Genomic DNA, 18,481 nt, shown 5'->3' with positions numbered 1-18,481 from the left:
GGGAGCTGGAAATGGCATGTAATAAGGGTAATGACACAGTTGTAATGAGGGGCTTCAATATGCAAGGGGATTGGGAAAATCAAGTTGGTGTCGGAATCGCAAGAGAGGGAATTTGTTAATGCCTAAGAGATGGCTTGTGGTTCAGTCTACTCAGGAAAAGGCTGTTTTAGATTGGGTGTTGTGTAATAACCCAGATCTTATTAGGGAGCTTAACGTAAAAGAACTCTGAGGAGGCAGTGATCATAATATGATTGAATTCATACTGCAATTTGAGATAGAGAAGCACAAGTCAGATGTATCAGTACCGCAATGGAATAAAGGGAATTATAGCATTTTTAATTGCCTTTTGTTGGATTTTAAAAGCTTCCCAATTATCCAACTTCCCACTCACATTTGCTATCTTATATGCCCTCTCCTTGACTTTTATGCAGTCCTTAACTTCCTTTGTCAGCCACAGTTGCTTACCCGTGCCATTTGAGAACTTTCTCCTGTGTGGGACATATCTGTCCTGCGTAGAAAGTCGAAGAGAATGTTGGATAGATGGGTGGGATCCTTAATAATTCTAAGGGCCCTGCATATACAGCGCTCCTGATAAATGTCCTCGATGGATGGTAGGAAGCCCCCTATTATAATCCTCTCAGCTGTCCTTGCAGCCCTTTGTAGGGATTTCTGGTCCAATGCTCGACTGCTCCCATACCAGGTGGGGATGCAACTTGTCAGGATGCTCTCAATAGTGCTCCAGTAAAACGCATCTAAGATGGGGGGGTGAAGCCTTGCTTGCCTCACTACTTCTTAGGAAGTAGAGGCGCTGCTGTGCCTTGTTTAGGGAGGGACCAGATGAGGTCTATTATATGCCCTGCTGAAGGGTCTTGGCCCGAAATGTCGACTGTACTCTTTTCCATAGATGCTACCTGACCTGCTGCGTTCCTCCTGCATTGTGTGTGTGTGTTGCTTGGATCTTCAGCATCTGCAGATTTTCTCTTGTTTCTATTATAGGCCTTCTCATTTGCTTTTATGATGCCCTTGACTCCCTTTTCAGCCACGTTTGCCTCATCCTCCCTTTAGAATAATTCATCTTTGTAATGTCTCTTTCCTGCGCCTTCTACCCTGCGAAGAATTTGAAGGCATCGACAATCATCTGGAAATTACCTTTGGTCCCCACAGATACTCAGCTCTCACCTGTGGCTCCAAGTAGCTGTTTGCATGCAACATTGGCCACACCCCGGTACATGGCTTCACGAAGCAGGCTAAGCCAATGAGGGTAACCAGTGGCCTCATACCCTGGTGAGATAGGGACATGTCCTAGCATGTGAAGTCAGCTCTGGCGGACTGAGCAAATGAGATCTACAGTGACATGCCAGGAAAGCAGTTCTACAATGCTCCGTGGAGAGCGAAGGACATGATGAGGCACAGGAGATGTCATGGTCATCTACTGCAACTGAGGAAGACCCCAGTTTGTGACGAATACTGGTGCCACTGGACCCAGACTTCTGCGGTCAATAAGGTGGAGCTGCCCCAGTTCAGTGGCCTTTCACTTTAAAAACTCTCTTGCACAGATTTCCTGGCATTGTTGGATATGACTGGTAGTTTTCTAATAAAGTTCAAAGGTCCAATTTCATGTCAGAGAAATGTATACAATATACATCCTGAAATGCTTTTTCATTGCAGACATCCACAAAAACAAAGAATTGCCCCAAAGAATGAATGACAGTTAAACGTGAGAACCCCAAAGCCCCCCCCGCTCCCCCCTCCCATGCGTAAGCGGCAGCAAGCAACGATCTCCCGTCCCCACCCCAGGGGAAAAAAAGCGCACCCACTACGGAGCACAAGCTTGAGCTAGGCCCCAAAGTCTATCGCAATTCATCCAGCATTTGGCAACCCACAGGTTCTCTCTCTCCCTAATAAAGGAGAGGGAGGTGTCCCCCATTTTCATAGCGAGCAGGAGACATAATAACCTGCTGGTTTATGATGTTAAAAAGTCCGTTTCATCGCGTTTTTAGGAGTGCTGTGCCTGAAGATTGCAAAGACCTCGGGTCTTCAGACCCACAGCGAAAGGTTTTCTGGCCTCCCTGACGATACACGAGTCTCCTGTTGTGACACTGACCCTCGAACCACCCATCTCCAGAGCCCTGAGATCTTAGGCTTCCAAATACGAGCGAGACTCTCAGGCCGAACCCTTGGCATGCCAAACAACAACGGCCAGTCCTGAAACCCCGAGAATGGGTCCCATTCCCAAAAAGAACCAAAGTCTGTGTGTAACTCCAGGTCAGGGTCTTTAAAAGAACCCTGAAAGGGAAAAATAAAGATATTCAAGATGGAAATAGAGCTGTTTCCGAAGACGCAGGGAAAAGAGTCGCCGTTTAGCGCCATCTTAACTCCACCTCCAACTTCCAAACTTCTAATATATTCTATATTTCATTTAAACACTTAATTTGTTACTCAGTTAAATGGTAGTTTGTCTTTTTAATAGCTTTTGAATGATTTCCATGAAACTTCCATAATTGGGGCAGCCACTTCATTGCACCAAAATGTACTGGTCCCGATAAGTCCCAATTAACTGGAATCCACTGTATGGTATTTGGTTGCTTTGTCTGGAGCACCGGCGGCTGAGGGGAGATCCAGTCGGGGTTTATAAGATTTTGAGAGTCATAGATAGACAGTATCTTTTACTAGGGATGAAACGTCTAATACCAGAGGGCAGGTGTTTCAGGTGAGAGGGGGTAATTTCAAAGGAGATGTGAGAGGCAAGTTTTTATACACAGTGGTGGGAGCCTGGAATGCACTTCCTGGGGTGATGGTAGAGGCAGATACATTAGAGACTTCTAGGAAACATTTAGACAGGCACAGGAATATAAGGAAAATTGAAAGATATGGACATCATGTGGGCATATATTCAATGTGTCAAGCAATGCAAATTTAATGTTGAATTGACCTAGCTCTTGATTGTTTTGTCCGATGATGTTTGAGGGATATTTGGTGATGTCTCCTGCTTTCATACATAGAGTGAGTCAGTTGCAGCAAGAAAAGGAAATGACAGATAACATTTTAAAAGTGGTAAGTTTCTTTTGTCTATTACTGAAGTTATAGTTGAATTGATATGAACATTTTCTCAAAGGATGTATAATTTTTAGACCTGTTTTTTAAATTGAAGAACTATCTACTGATGAAGATTTAGATGTGTATTGTAAAGTTAAAGTAACAGATTATCCGTGCTTTGAATATTTTTGCATAGAGTCATAGAATTGGCCCATCTATTCTTCCACCACCTATTAAATGTTCCCAATGGCGTGCATCTCCAATAGCCATTGACAGAAACTCCAGCTCTTGCCCTTCATGTGTGGCCTTAGCTACTAAGCCAGGCGGAACTGTTTCTACTGACAGGAAAAGAGACACAGACAGGTTACTGGCGCCTTAAAGCTATTTGCTTCAGGCAGATGAGGCTCATCTGCTGAGGTTGGCAGCTCATCTCGGAGAAGGAAAACTCTGATCTCAAGCCTCTGCTGCCTTGCAGCTATACCCAGTCATGGAGAAGGCTTCGGGAGGTAACCCCAAGGGGTAAAATAGTCCCCAACCGGTAAGTCCTGTGATGGTCTCTGCTGTCCTTTTGGGTTCATCAGCTGCGTGGAGAGGGTGAGCCTCCTGCATGGGCAACAACTCACTCTCCATATCTTATTGCCCTGGCTTGCTTATCACCAAGACAGTTGGGATGCAACATCCATGATTGACCACAACCAACAGAGGGCTTCAAGCTAATTTACTTGTATTAGCAGTAAACATCAGCTTGTAATAGTTTATAGAATCAGCAGCTTGCACTATGGCCACACAGTGAAAACCAGGTTCGTAGTAAATTTACTATCAGAGTATGTACAGTGTTTGTTACCATATTTATTTAGAGACACAGCACAGAACCGGCCCTTCCAGCCTAACCCACAGATTTAACCCCTAGCCTAATCATGGGACAATTTACAGTGACCACTTGTCCTACTAACTGGTATGTCTTTGGACTGTGGGAGGAAACCCATGCACACATGGGAAGGATGTACAAACTTTCTTACAGAGGATCCCAGAACTGTAACGCTCCGAGCTGTAATAAGGTCACGCTAACCACTTACGTTACCGTGGCACCCACTATAATGCCCTGAGTTTCATTTTCTTGCGGGCATTCATAGTAGAACAAAGAAATTCAGTAGGATCTATGAAAAACTACACACAAGTAAAGACTGGCAAGCATTCTATATGCAAAAGAAGACAAACTGTATAAATAATAATAATGTAAATAATTCCTGGGATGGCAGGACTTTCATATGATGAAAGACTGAATCGACTAGGCTTGTACTCTCTGGAATTTAGAAGATGGAGGGGGGATCTGATTGAAACGTATAAAATCCTAAAGAGGTTGGACAGGCTAGATGCAGGAAGATTGTTCCCAATGTTGGGGAAGTCCAGAACGAGGGGTCACAGTTTGAGGATAAAGGGGAAGCCTTTTAGGACCAAGGTGAGGAAAAACTTCTTCACACAGAGAGTGGTGAATCTGTGGAATTCTCTGCCACAGGAAACAGTTGAGGCCAGTTCATTGGCTATATTTAAGAGGGAGTTAGGTATGGCCCATGTGGCTAAAGGTTCAGGGGGTATGGGGGGGTAGTTCTGAGTTGGATGATCAGCCATGATCATACTGAATGGCAGTGCAGGCTCGAAGGGCCGAATGACCTACTCCTGCACCTATTTTCTATGTTTCTAACATGAGTTGTAGATTTTTTGAATTGAGTCCATAGGTTGTGGAATCAAGGTTGGGGTGAGTGAAGTTATCCCCTCTGGTTCAAGAGCCTAATGGTTGTGGGTAATCACTGTTCCTGAACCTGGTGGTGTGGGACCTAAAGCTCCTGTACCTCCTTCCTGATGGCAGCATGGAGAAGGGACTGGGTGGTGGGGGTCCTTGATGATAGATGCAAATGGTGGATAACAATGTCTTATGTTTTTTATACCAATAGCTGAAGGAGCAGGCCGGGGACTCCATTCTGGTCTTAGAGAGAGCACTACAGTTGACGACAGATCTGTCTGTACATACAATGAGTACGCTGGACCAGATCATTGGAGAATCCTGCCTAATAAATGGAGACACAGAAAGTTCAACAGCTGGTCTACGAATCAGTACGGATGAAATGCATTGCCAGGTTGTACTCAGCAAAAATGCCACGCACATTCACTAGTGATGTTCAAATATTTTATTTTATGAATGAGGTTTGTAACAAAATAAAGTTGGTATAAAGTGCTTATCTAATTAGTTTAGGATTAAATATTCAGAGTTAGCTATGGTCATCCATAGTGTAATCACCGAGAGTGTAAATTAACCTGATTAACAAAACAGATGTGTTTCAACTGAATGTGTGTGTGTGTGTTTCATTTTAATAAAACTTTGCTGCTGCTTTTTTCTCATTTGTATTAATATCTTTCCATAACAATGAAAACAGAACAGTTTATAGACACGAGAGATTCTGCACATGCTTGAAATCCAAAGCAACACGCACAAGATGCTGGAGGAACTGAGCAGGTCAGGCAGCATCTTTAGAAAGGAATAAAGAGTTGACCTTTCAGGCCGAAACCCTTCTACAGGACTGGAAAGGCAAGAGGAAGACACTAGAATAAAATAGTGGGGGGAGCAGAAGGAGGGCAGCTAGAAGGTGGTGGGTGAAGTCAGGTGAGTGGGAAAGGTAAAGGGCGCGAGAGGAACAGAGTTGGAAGTCATGTGGAACAAGATGGTGGCAAAGACAATGTCCCAGGAAGGACCTGTGGCTGTAGTAGTGAGTCTGGGTGAGTCCATGGTTGAAGAGTCGGAGGGCAGCAGAGATCGTAGAGGAGGAGCAGTGAAAGAAGGTCTTGCTGAACTTCAGTCAGAGAAGATTTAAACTTGCAAGTTTGATTGTTCCCTGATTCCAGCCAGAGAATGGTGAATCTGTGGAATTCTTTGCCACAGGCAGCTGAGGAGGCCAAATCTTATGTATATTTAGGGCAGAGGTTGATAGATTATTGTTTGGTCAGGGCATGAAGGGATACGGGTAAAAGGCCATTGGGGTTGAGAGGATCAGCTATGATGAAATGTCGGAGTAGGCTTAATGGGCCAAATGGCCTAATTCTGCTCCTATATCTAATGGTCTTATTTAACTTTAATAAATCCTTTTTTTCACTAAACACAAAATACTCTGCAGATGCTGGGATCAAAGCAACACGCACAACACACTGCAGGAACTCAGCAGGTCGGGCAGTATCTGTGGAAATGAACAGTCAGCGTTTCGGGCCGAGATATTGACTGTTCACTTCCACGGATGCTGCTCAATCTGCTGAGTTCCTCCACCGTGTTGTGAGTGTCCCTTCTTTTTTCTAATTCTGCCTGTCTAGAAATTATCGCTGTATTTTGCATTTTATGGTCTATTAAGTTTCTTTGCTTTCCGTGATTTATCTATTGATAAGCACAGATTCCCATATTCTACCTCCTCATTTCAACATTAACTTTCAAACAGTTTTTGTCTGCTTGATCTTCCTACTGAAATGTACAGCCTTCGGGTGGACTTACCTGGTTCTATAATACATTGCAAAGGGGGAATCATTACCTGGTCTGGCTCGTATGTGTCTACAAGCTTACTAGTATTGTTTACTCCCGGTGAACAGCAATTAGGAATGAATAATCAATGCCAGTCATGCCAGCAATAAACAAATCATACTTAACTGTAGGAGCTGTGTTTTGTATTTTGTGTTGTGTGTTTGTTATGGGTAATTTGTCACATTGGTTGGGGCCTGGTAGATGTGAAGAGTATAGTTACATATTCATGTTTTGCCTTTAGTTTTAGTCTGACTGGAGCAGCGAGTAGGCCAGGGAATGATTTCTTTCTTTTAAGAACATTTAGTCTCGTTTAACCTAACATTTAAATATGCTAAGATCACTAACGTTTAAGTATGTTTGAATATGCTTTGACTGATTATTTCATTATATCGTTAGTTTTACTTCCATTAGTTTTTTATCGTTACAAGACAGTTCATCTTTGCTGTTTTCTTACTAAAGGAGCAAACGTACTTTCTTTGACTTAGAACTTCGTCTTTTTGGAACACATCATACAATGTCAGTACCCCCCACCCCACCCCTCCCGCAGATTTTGGTTTGTTTTAAAGTAACCACTGCACTTGTGATCCTGACTTCCCATCATCTGCACTGTATGAGAATCAGAATCAGATTTATTATCACTGGCATGTGACGTGAAATGTGTTAACTTAGCAGCAGCCGTTCAAAGCAATACATAATACAGAAGAAAAAAAAGATCTTATTCAGTATACTTTATACAGTATATGTATATTGAATAGATTAAAAATCATGCAAAAATACAGAAATACTATATATTAAAAAAAGTGAAGTAGGGTCCAAAGGTTCAAAGTTCATTGAGGAATCAGATGGCAAAGTGGAAGAAGCTGTTCCTGAATCGCTGAGTGTGTGCCTTCAGGCTTCTGTACCTCCTTCCTGATGGTAACAGTGAGGAAAGGGCATGCCCTGGGTGCTGAAGGTCCTTTCTGAGACACCGCTCCTTGAAGATGTCCTGGGTACTTTGTAGGCTAGTACCCAAGATGGAGCTGACTAGATCTACAAACCTCTGCAGCTTCTTTTGGTCCTGTGCAGTAGCGCCCCCCCCCCCGCCCCCATACCAAGTGAGTTGAACACCTTCAGCTTTACAGTCACATATACACACAAATACACACACACACACACGCACTCACACGCACTCACACTGTCACATCCTCCATAAGCACCTGATTGAAATTTAACTGAATTTTTCTTAAACTAAATTCATTTATTTTTCCATTTAAAGTTCCTGTGCAAATGGCTGAACTTAGTACATTTGGTGGAAAGTTTTCCAAACATAACTTTTTTGATGTATGCTTAAATAGAGAATTGTCATTTTATCACAGGGGATTTAGTTTTCTAATTAAGTAAGTACAAATAAACGGCTGCAACTGTCAAGTTGCATTTTGCAATCCAATATATTTTCAAACAGACAGTCCATAAAGGAAACTTCTTTTCTCATAAACAGAGATGCTGGAAATCCAGAACAACGCACACAAATGTCGAGTGTTGAAAGGCCTCAATAGAGTGGATATGGAGAGGATATTCAGAGGCAGCTGTGGAGGCCAAGTCATTGAGTGTATATATAAGGCAGACATTGATATATTCTTGATTGGTCAGGGCATAAAGGGATATGATAGAAGACAGGAGATTGGTGCTGAGAGGGAATTGGATCAGCCACGATGAAACGGTGGAGCAGACTCGATGGGCCAAATGGCCTAATTCTGCTCCTATATCTTCTGGTCGTATGGAAAAACCAACACTTCATTCCTCTCCATAGATGCTGCCTGACCTGCTGAATGCCTCCAGCAATTTTATGTGTGTTATTTCTCTTGTCACAGTTACTTCTGTGGTCATTATGAATCTTCTGCTCAAATTATTACTTTACCATTTAGGACTTGAACTTTACAAGTCTTCTGAGCAGAGAAAGAGTATTTATTTTGGAGATGTGGTGATCTGTTGATTGATAATAGATTTAGCCGCAGTAGCGTTTTGGAAAATGCGGCATGTGTAGACTGAATTCTATTTAATAAAATGCAAAATTCCTTTTTTTTTGTAATTCTGGGATATTCATGCTAATGTCAGTAAATTAAAAGCGCAGAATATATTGCAAGGTGCTTACATTTTCTACCAACTTGTTTAATCGCAGGTTTGCTATGATCTGGGCACAGTATTCTTCAGTCAAGGCTCTTCAAATCCACCTGTCTATGAAAAAGCCAAGGAACATTTCTTCAAAACAAGTGAACTGCTCTCAAAGGTACTTTGTAAAACAAAGCTCAGTTCGTATTGCCAGTAAACTGTTTCTGTGTATGAGTGACGACAAGGAGAGGTTGGCAGATTGTGGACAAACTTCCTCTCTGCATTAGAAGAACAAAATGCTTCTATTCCAGTATTACGCTTGCACTCTGTTGGTGTACAAAGTTCAAAATAAATGTATTGGGTGTCATGTAGCGTAGCGGTTAGTGCAACACAATTACAGCTCGGGGCGTCAGAGTAAGGAGTCTGTACATTCTCCCCATGGAATGTGTAGGTTTCCAGGTGCTCTGGTTTCCTCCCATAGTCCAAAGGTGTACTGGTTAGTAAGTTAATTGTTCATTGCAAATTGTCTTATGATTAGGCTAAGGTTAAATCAGGGGTTGCAGGTGGGTGCAGCTCAAAGGGCCAGAAAGGTTTATTCCACACTGTATCTCCAAAATAAATAAGTAAAATTTACTATCAAAGTACATAATTGTCACCTTATACTATCCTGAGATTCATTTTCTTGTGAATATTCACAGTAAATACAAGAAACACAATAGAATTAATGAAAACTACACACGAAGATGGACAAATTACCAATATGCAAAAGAAAATAAGCTGTACGAATACAAAAACAGTGCAAATAATAAATAATACTGAGAACACAAGTTGTTGGAATCGGTTCAGTGTTGAGGTGACGTTCATTTATCTGTATCTACAAGAACTCTCTTCTCATACTCCACGGAAATGAATCTGAACTATGCCCCTAGTTGGTAGAAAAGAATGAGGCAGCAAGTTATCTCACAGGAAGATTTTAAATGAGCAGAAGGAAGCTTTGGAGTTGAATTAACTAAAGTGATAATTGCAATTGGATCCTTAGCGTAGTGGTTAGCACGACGTTGTTACTGTGTTCCACAGTTCAGAGTTCAGTTCCAATGTTACTTGTAAGGTGTCTGTACATCCTCCCCGAGGAATGCGTGTATTTTCCTTGGGTGCTTTGGTTTCCTCCCCTCGTCCAAATATGTACCAGTTAGTAGGATAATGTTTGGTGGTTAGGTTAGGGTTAATCAGGTATGTCGGGGAATGCTGGGGCAGCATTACTCATACGACTGGGAAGGGCCTATCCTGCACTGCATCACTAAATAAATTTTTCTTAAATGTGTGTTATCATTCTGTTTGTGTCAGATCGGAGCTGAGCCTGTTCACTGTCGGATTGACCAGAAAAGATTGGATGGTTACTGCCAAGCTTGTGCGGTGCTAACAGTCCCGTCGGATGTAAATGAGCTGCAGCTGACAACGTATGGCCGGGTTCATCATTGCATCAAATCCAGTAACTATCAGGTACAACTGATGCTGTAAAATAATACAATTTTATGTGATATACATACAAAATGCTGGAGGAATTCAGCAGGTTAAGCAACACCTATGGAAAAGAGTGAACAATCTTCTTCATCAGGACTGGAAAGGAAGGGGGAAGAAGTCCTTACCAGTCCCAGTTAAGGGTATCAGCCCAAATCATCTACTGTTTAGTCTCCTCTCTAGGTGCTACCTGACCTGCTGAGTTCCTCCAGCATTTTGTGTGTGTTCCTCTAGATTTCCAGCATCTACAGAATCTCTTGCGTTTATTGAGAGAAGAGATTCTTGAGAGACTGAAAACTTCGAGCAACGCACAAAAACCATGAGGAGCTCAGTAGGTCAGGCAACAGCTAAGGAGAGAAAGGACATCCACTGTTTCTGACTCAGGAGGAGTCTCACCCCAGAATGTTGACTATTCATTTCCTTCCGTAGATGCTGCCTGACATGCTGTTCCTCTGTGTATCACTTAGTATAATTTTATATAACCTAAGTATGATTTTCCTTTTATAATTGCATACCAAATCTTTAAACAAATATGCTCAAATTATATAGAAAATGCTGGTGAATGCAGCAGGCAGGCAGCATCTCTAGGAAGAGGTACAGTCAACGTTTCAGGCCGAGACCCTTCATCAGGACTAACTGAAGGAAGAGCTAGTAAGAGATTTGAGAGGGGGAGGGGAGATCTGAAATGATAGGAGAAGACAGGAGGGGGAGGGATGGAGCCAAGAGCTGGACAGGTGGTTGGCAAAAGGGATATGAGAGGATCATGGGACAGGAGGCCCAGGAAGAAAGAAAGGGGGAGGGGGGAAGCCCAGAGGATGGGCAAGGGGTATAGTCAGAGGGACAGAGGGAGAAAAAGGGGAGAGAGAGGAAAAATAAATAATGGATGGGGTACGAAGGGGAGGTGGGACATTAACGGAAGTTAGAGAAGTCAATGTTCATGCCATCAGGTTGGAGGCTACCCAGACTGAATATAAGGTGTTGTTCCTCCAACCTGAGGGTGGCTTCATCTTGACAGTAGAGGAGGCCGTGGATAGACATATCAGAATGGGAATGGGACGTGGAATTAAAATGTGTGGCCACTGGGAGATCCTGCTTTCTCTGGCGGACAAAGCGTGGGTTTCAGCGAAACGGTCTAGCCTGCACCGGACGCAGTATATCACACCAGATAACACACAGGTGAAGTGTTGCCTCACCTGGAAGGACTGTCTGGGGCCCTGAATCTCCCAGTCTGCGTCGGGTCTCGCCAATATATAAAAGGCCACATTGGGAGCACTGGATGCAGTATATCACACCAGACAACTCACAGGTGAAGTGTTGCCTCACCTGGAAGGACTGTCTGGGGCCCTGAAAGGTGGTGAGGGAGGAAGTGTAAGGGCATGTGTAGCACTTGTTCCACTTACAAGGATAAGTGGCAGAAGGGAGATCGATGGGGGGGGACAAATGGACAAGGGAGTCGCGTAGGGAGCGATCCCTGCGGAAAGCAGAAGCGGTGGGGGAGGGAAAGATGTGCTTAGTGGTGGGATCCCGTTGGTGGTGGCGGAAGTTACGGAGAATTATATGTGTTAATTCCACATCCCGTTCCCATTCTGATATGTCTATCCACGGCCTCCTCTACTATCAAGATGAAGCCACACTCAGGTTGGAGGAACAACACCTTATATTCCATCTGGGTAACCTCCAACCTGCTGGCATGATCATTGACTTCTCTAACTTCCGTTAATGCCCCACCTCCCCTTTGTACCCCATCCGTTATTTATTTATTATCATTAATTTTTTCTCTCTCTCTCCTTTTTCTCCCTCTGTCCCTCTCACTATTCTCCTTGTCCATCCGCTGGGCTGCCCCCCTCCCCCCTTCTTTCTCCCTAGGCCTCCTGTCCCATGATCCTCTCATATCCCTTTTGCCAATCAAATTTCCAGCTCTTGGCTCCATCCCTCCCCCTCCTGTCTTCTATCATTTTGGATCTTCCCCTCCCCCTCCCACTTTCAAATCTCTTACTATATTTTCTTTCAGTTAGTCCTGACGAAGGGTCTTGGCTCGAAACGTCGACTGTACCTCTTCCTATAGATGCTGCCTGGCCTGCTGCGTTCACCAGCATTTTTTATGTGTGTTGCTTGAAATTCCAGCATCTGCAGATTTCCTCGTGTTTGCATGCTCAAATTATGTTGTGAAGTTAGTACAGTGGATTCCAGTTAATTGGACACATCGGGATCAATGCATTTTAGCTTAACTAAGTCCCCTTGGATCCCATGCCTCCTTACTTTCTCAATAAGCCTTGCATGGGGTACCTTATCAAATGCCTTGCTAAAATCCATATACACTACATCTATGGCTCTACCTTCATCAATGTGTTTAGTCACATCCTCAAAAAATTCAATCAGGCTCATAAGGCACGATCTGCCTTTGACAAAGCCATGCTGCCTATTCCTAATCATATTATGCCTCTCCAAATGTTCATAAATCCTGCCTGTCAGGATCTTCTCCATCAACTTACCAACCACTGAAGTAAGACTCACTGGCCTATAATTTCCTGGGCTATCCCTACTCCCTTTCTTGAATAAAGGAACAACATCCGCAACCCTCCAATCCTCCGGAACCTCTCCCGTCCTCATTGATGATGTAAAAATCATTGTCAGAGGCTCAGCAATCTCCTTCCTCGTTTTCCACAGTAGCCTGGGGTACATCCCATCCGGTCCTGGTGACTTATCCAACGATGCTTTCCAAGAGCTGCAGCACATCCCCTTTCTTAATATCTACATTCTCAAGCTTTTCAGTCCACTGCAAGTCATCCCTACAATCACCAAGATCCTTTTCCGTAGTGAATATTGAAGCAAAGTATTCATTAAGTACCTCCACTATTTTCTCTGGTTCCATACACACTTTTCCATTGTCACACTTGATTGGGCCTATTCTCTCCCGTCTTATCCTCTTGCTCTTCACATACTTGTGGAATGCCTTGGGGTTTTCCTTAATCCTGTCCACCAAGGCCTTCTCATGGCCCCTTCTGGCTCTCCTAATTTCATTCCTAAGCTCCTTCCTGCTGGCCTTATAATCTTCTAGATTCATATCATTAGCTAGTTTTTTGAACCTTTCGTAAGCTCTTCTTTTCTTCTTGACTAGATTTACAACAGCCTTTGTACACCACATCTTGTACCTCACCATCCTTTCCATGTCTCATTGGAACGTACCTACTCAGAATCCCTCGCAAGTATCCCCCAAACATTTGCCACATTTCTTCCGTACATTTCCCTGAGAACATCTGTTTCCAATTTATACTTCCAAGTTCCTGCCTGATAGCCTTGTATTTCCCCTTACTCCAATTAAACGTTTCCCTAACTTGTCTGTTCCCATCCCTCTCCAATGCTATGGTAAAGGAGATAGAATTGTGATCACTATCTCCAAAATGCTCTCCCACTGAGAGACCTGACATATGACCAGGTTCATTTCCCAATTCCAGATCAAGTACAGCCTCTCCTCTTATAGGCTTATCTACATATTGTGTCAAGAAACCTTCCTGAATACACCTAACAAACTCCACCCCATCTAAACCCCTCACACTAGGGAGATACCAATCATCATTGCCCTGGCCACTTCAAGGGAGATATTGATGTTCACCATTTCACACTTTCAATCCCCAATGTTTGAAAAGCAGATTAGCAGAGAAAAGCTTTGCTTTATCTTAATATGTTCAGCTTCAAGTTTATTGCCATCTGACTGTACAGATATACAACCAAATGAAACAATATTCCTCCGCTCCACAAAACATATCACACACAAATAAAAATATTACCATATACAAGTTAAAACAATTCCTTTTACATTCCAATACTCCAATTCCTCCAGAGATAAACCACTTCATCCTGCTGAAAATGTCCGATTCCTGTCAGCCAGAGAAAGTTGCCTAGGGCCAGAAGGTGTTTGTGAGGTACATTGGTGTTTACCTCAGGAAAGGACATGGAGGAGAGTAAGGTCAGGGAGGAGAGGGCTGGTATCCTGAGGCATGTTGTTATTAAGAGGTGGTGGTGTTGGGGCTTCTGAAGAACATTGAGATAGATAAGTCCTAAGGCCTAATAGGAGCTCACATTATTGCAAGATGCAAGAGGAGATTATTTAGGACTTTGACAGGGAACCTTGAACTTTAAGAGGAACATGAGGAGGAACTTCTTCACTCAGAGGCTGGTGAGAGTGTGGAGAGAGCTGCCACACTAGTGGTGGATGTGGGTTTGAATTTAAAATTTAGAAGCAATTTGGATAGATACAGGGATGGGAGGGGTAAAGAGGGCTATGGAACAGGTGTATGTCGATGGTATGAGGCAGATAACTGTTTGGCCGTAGGGCCTGTTTCTGTGCAGCAACAAATGCTTGTCCATGTTAGCTCATCTCGGGACAGAGAATGACTGTGTTTGGTTCTCTGTAGTCTGGGTAGTAGTTAGAGCAATTACCTCTCAAACATTCTGCTAGCCCCAAATCATCCTGCTTCCTCCCAAAGGTACAGGATTGATGAGTGGTGCTCATTCAGATAGACTGTGCTATTTCAACCATTGACAGGCCATACAAGTAAAGTAATAGAAAATAAGGAAATACAGTAGAATTTATGAAAAACTATACATCAGCAAAGACTGACAACCAATGTGTAAAAGAAGACAAATTGTGCAACTTCAAACAAATAAATAAATAAATACATACATACATACTGAGAACATGAGCTGTAGAGTTATTGAATTAGCAAGTCCATAGGCTGTGGAATCAGTTCAGTGTTGGTGAGTCAAGTTATCCATGTTGGTTCAGGAGCCTGATGGTTGAGGAGTTGTGCACTTCATGCAGTCCTGGGTAGGTCTGCAGTCTAGTGTAGTTTTGTGTTGTTTATGTAGTTCAGTGTAGTTTTTGTATTGTTCGTGTAGCACCACGGCCCTGAAAACCGTTGTCTCATTTTTGCTGTGTACTGTACCAGCAGTTATGGTCGAAATGACAATAAAAAGTGACTTGACTTGAGTAATAACCAATGTTCCCTTTAATTTACTTTGCAGCTGGGCAGACCAATCATTGCTCTGAGCAGGAAATCTTTACACAGACTGAAAACTGTGCGACACTTTAAATGTTTTGTTTTGCAGTATGCATACATAATCATAGTCATACTTTATTGATCCGGGGGAAATTGGTTTTCATTACAGTTGCACCATAAATAATAAATAGTAATAGAAATAGTAATAGTCATGGAAATAATAAACAGTAATAGAAATAGTAATAGAAAAATCGTAATAAATAGTTAAATAGTGATATGTAAATTATGCCAGTAAATTATGAAGTAACTCCAGGACCAGCCTATCAGCTCAGGGTGTCTGACCCTCGAAGGGAGGAGTTGTAAAGTTTGATGGCCACAGGCAGGAATGACTTCCTATGACGCTCTGTGTTGCATCTCGGTGGAATGAGTCTCTGGCTGAATGTACTCCTGTGCCCACCCAGTACATTATGTAGTGGATGGGAGACATTGACCAATATGGCATGCAGCTTAGACAGCATCCTCCTTTCAGACAACCCCATACTACAAATCAGAATGAAAATTGAAACATCAGTCCTTTTGATTTTATTTATTAATTGAAGGGTGCTCATTGCTGGGAGAGACTTTGCCTGAGATGGACTTTTTAGATCCTTTTCAGGGAAAATTTAATTTCCTTTTGTGTATCATATAAATGACATCTATGAAGCACACTGAATCATTCTTCTCCAAACTTTGCAGGGATTAATTGAGATTTTCCTCAATGACAACGTTACCTTGAGTTTGTTACCCCACTTCAGACAGTCTGTCCTGAGAGAGCTTTCTCAGATGGCTCAAAATGGGTAAGAACCTTAAATTCATCTTTGTGCAAAATAAATAGAACATAAAAGAAAGGATGTAATGCTGATGTTTTGTAAGCCATTGGTCAGACCGCACCTGGAGTATTGTGAGTAGTTTTGGGTCCCTTATCTAAAATGGATATGTTGGCGTTGGAGAGGATCCAGAGGAGGTTCATAAGAATAGCTACAGGAATGAAAGGGTTAATGAATGAGCATCGTTTGATGCCTCTGGGCTCATACTCACTGGAGTTTAAAAGAACCTACTGAATATTGACATAGTGGATGTGGAGAGAATGGTTCCTATAGTGGGAGAGTCTAGGACCAAAGGGCACAACTCAGAATGGAGGGACGTCCCTTAAGAACAGAGAAGAGGAGGAACTATTTTGGCCAGAGGTGGTGAATCTATAGAATTCATTGCCGCAGACAGTTGTGGAGACCAAGTCATTGAGTATATTTAAAGTGGAGGTTGAGAGGGATAATAAATCAGCCATGATGAAATGGCAGAGCAGACTCAATTGGCAAATGGCCTAATTCTGCTCCTGTGTCTTTTGGTATCATAATATGTGCTGGCTTATGTAGACACGACAGGCAGAAGGGCCTGTTTTTGTTTTGTCCAACTCCATTTGGAAAGGCTATTGGTGTTAGGTTTTATAGCAGTGGGGGTTGTGAGGCGGCAAATCACCTTCTGTAATTATTTTATTTAGCTTATAAATGTAAGAGCATTGTACTAGGGAATAACGTTTTCTTTGCATTCATTTTGTTACCAACTATTCAAATACTGGGGCATAATGATAGCACTATTACCGTGTCAGTAACCCGGGTCCAAATCCACCACTGTCTTTAAGGAGTTTGCACGTTCTCTCCGTGACTGCATGGGTTTCCTCTGGGTGCCCTGATTTCCTGCCACATTCCAAAGACAAATGGATTAGTAGATTAATTGGTTAAGTGAGTGTAATTGGGTGGCGCAGGCTCGTTAGGCTGGAGGCACCTGTTACCATAGATAAAGGAGCAGAATTAGACCATTTGGCCCATCGAGTCTACTCCACCATTTCATTATGGCAGATCCATTTCCTTTTTGGCCCCAATCTCTTGCCTGTATCCCTTCATGCGCTCACTAATCAAAAACCTATCAATGTCTGCTTTAAATACACCCAATGACTTGACCTCCCCAGCTGCCTGTGGCAGTGAATTCTACAGATCCACCACCCTCTGGCTAAAGAAACTCCTCATCATTTCTATTCTAAATGGACATTCCTCTATTCTGAGGCTGTGCCATCTGGTCCTGGTTTCCCCCACTATAGGAAACATACTCTCCACATCCACTCCTTCTCGGCCTTTCAGTATTCGATAGTGTTACCATGCTGTATCTCTAAATAAATTAAATAAATAAACATGGCATTGAATTCAGATTATGGCACTGGGTCCATTGAAGATCTCTCGCACCAAAGGAAGCATCCTCTGCAAGTCTGTTGTACCTACTCCTTGGAATATTTGATAGATTTCAATGAGATCCCACTGTCATGCTTCTAAACTCCATCAAGTACAGGCCCAGGACCAGTAAATGCTCCTCATCCTTATTCTGGCCAATCATTCTTTGTGTATTCAATCATACAATCAGAAGGGGGTCTCTGACGAAGGGTCTCGGCCCGAAACGTTGATTGTTCGTTTCCATGGATGCTGCCCGACCCGCTGAGTCCCTCCAGCGTGTTGCTTTGACCCCAGCATCTGCAGAGTATTTTGTGTTTGTAATCAGAGGAGGGAGCTGGTCATTGATATCCCATCTGTTACAGGGATAGAAACTTAGAAGAGGTTTGCTGTAAAATCTGTATATGCAATACCATTCGAGATGTCCTGGAGCAGCAGATGATTGGAGTACGGTTCCATCAACTAATGCTGAAGCCGACCAAAGAAAGAATCGACTTCCTGCTGGAGGTACAGTCATACATGAATACTTACTGCTCCTGAAGTATAAGATCATCTGTCAAAATTAGACTTTTTAAATGAGGAGTAATCAGAGGAGGACATTTAGTGCAACACTCGGCCATTTTGTCTTCCTCCCCACCCCCTTCTCTGACATAAGACCGTAAGACATAGGAGCAGAATTAAGCTAAGTCTGCGCCACTGTTCCATCATGGTTGATCTATTCTCCTGCTGCTCTATCGACCTCTGCCTTAAATATGCACAATAACTTGGTCTCCACAGCTGTTTGTGATTGAATTCCACAGATTCACCATTCTCTGGCTAAAGAAATTCCTCCTCATCTCCATTCTAAATGGACGTCCCTCAATTCTGAGGCTGTGCCCTCTGGTCCTAGACTCACTATTAGGAAACATTCTCTCCACATCCACTCTATCAAGGCCTTTCAATATTTGATAGGTTTCAATGTGAAAATGTTTTTATGAAGCAGGGTTGCTAGCTGCATACTCAAGCCACCTCCTTTTGCAGCC

At 42.9% G+C, this 18,481-nt stretch overlaps 1 protein-coding gene across 2 annotated transcripts in view; it reads left to right on the top strand.

Moving 5' to 3' along the window:
- Positions 1–18,481, top strand: part of ints8 (integrator complex subunit 8) — a 117,297-nt gene that overhangs the window by 26,731 nt on the left and 72,085 nt on the right. For both annotated transcript variants that reach the window (XM_072251759.1, XM_072251765.1), the window contains exons 6-11: positions 3,003–3,054; positions 4,989–5,171; positions 8,754–8,861; positions 10,028–10,183; positions 15,937–16,037; positions 17,825–17,966. In XM_072251759.1, coding sequence (XP_072107860.1) covers positions 3,003–3,054; positions 4,989–5,171; positions 8,754–8,861; positions 10,028–10,183; positions 15,937–16,037; positions 17,825–17,966 — 742 coding nt within the window. The remainder of the gene's footprint in view (positions 1–3,002; positions 3,055–4,988; positions 5,172–8,753; positions 8,862–10,027; positions 10,184–15,936; positions 16,038–17,824; positions 17,967–18,481) is intronic.

Source organism: Mobula birostris, chromosome 1, assembly GCF_030028105.1.
Source record: "Mobula birostris isolate sMobBir1 chromosome 1, sMobBir1.hap1, whole genome shotgun sequence".
NCBI lineage: Eukaryota > Metazoa > Chordata > Chondrichthyes > Myliobatiformes > Myliobatidae > Mobula > Mobula birostris.
This window is presented reverse-complemented; position numbering and strand designations above follow the sequence as displayed.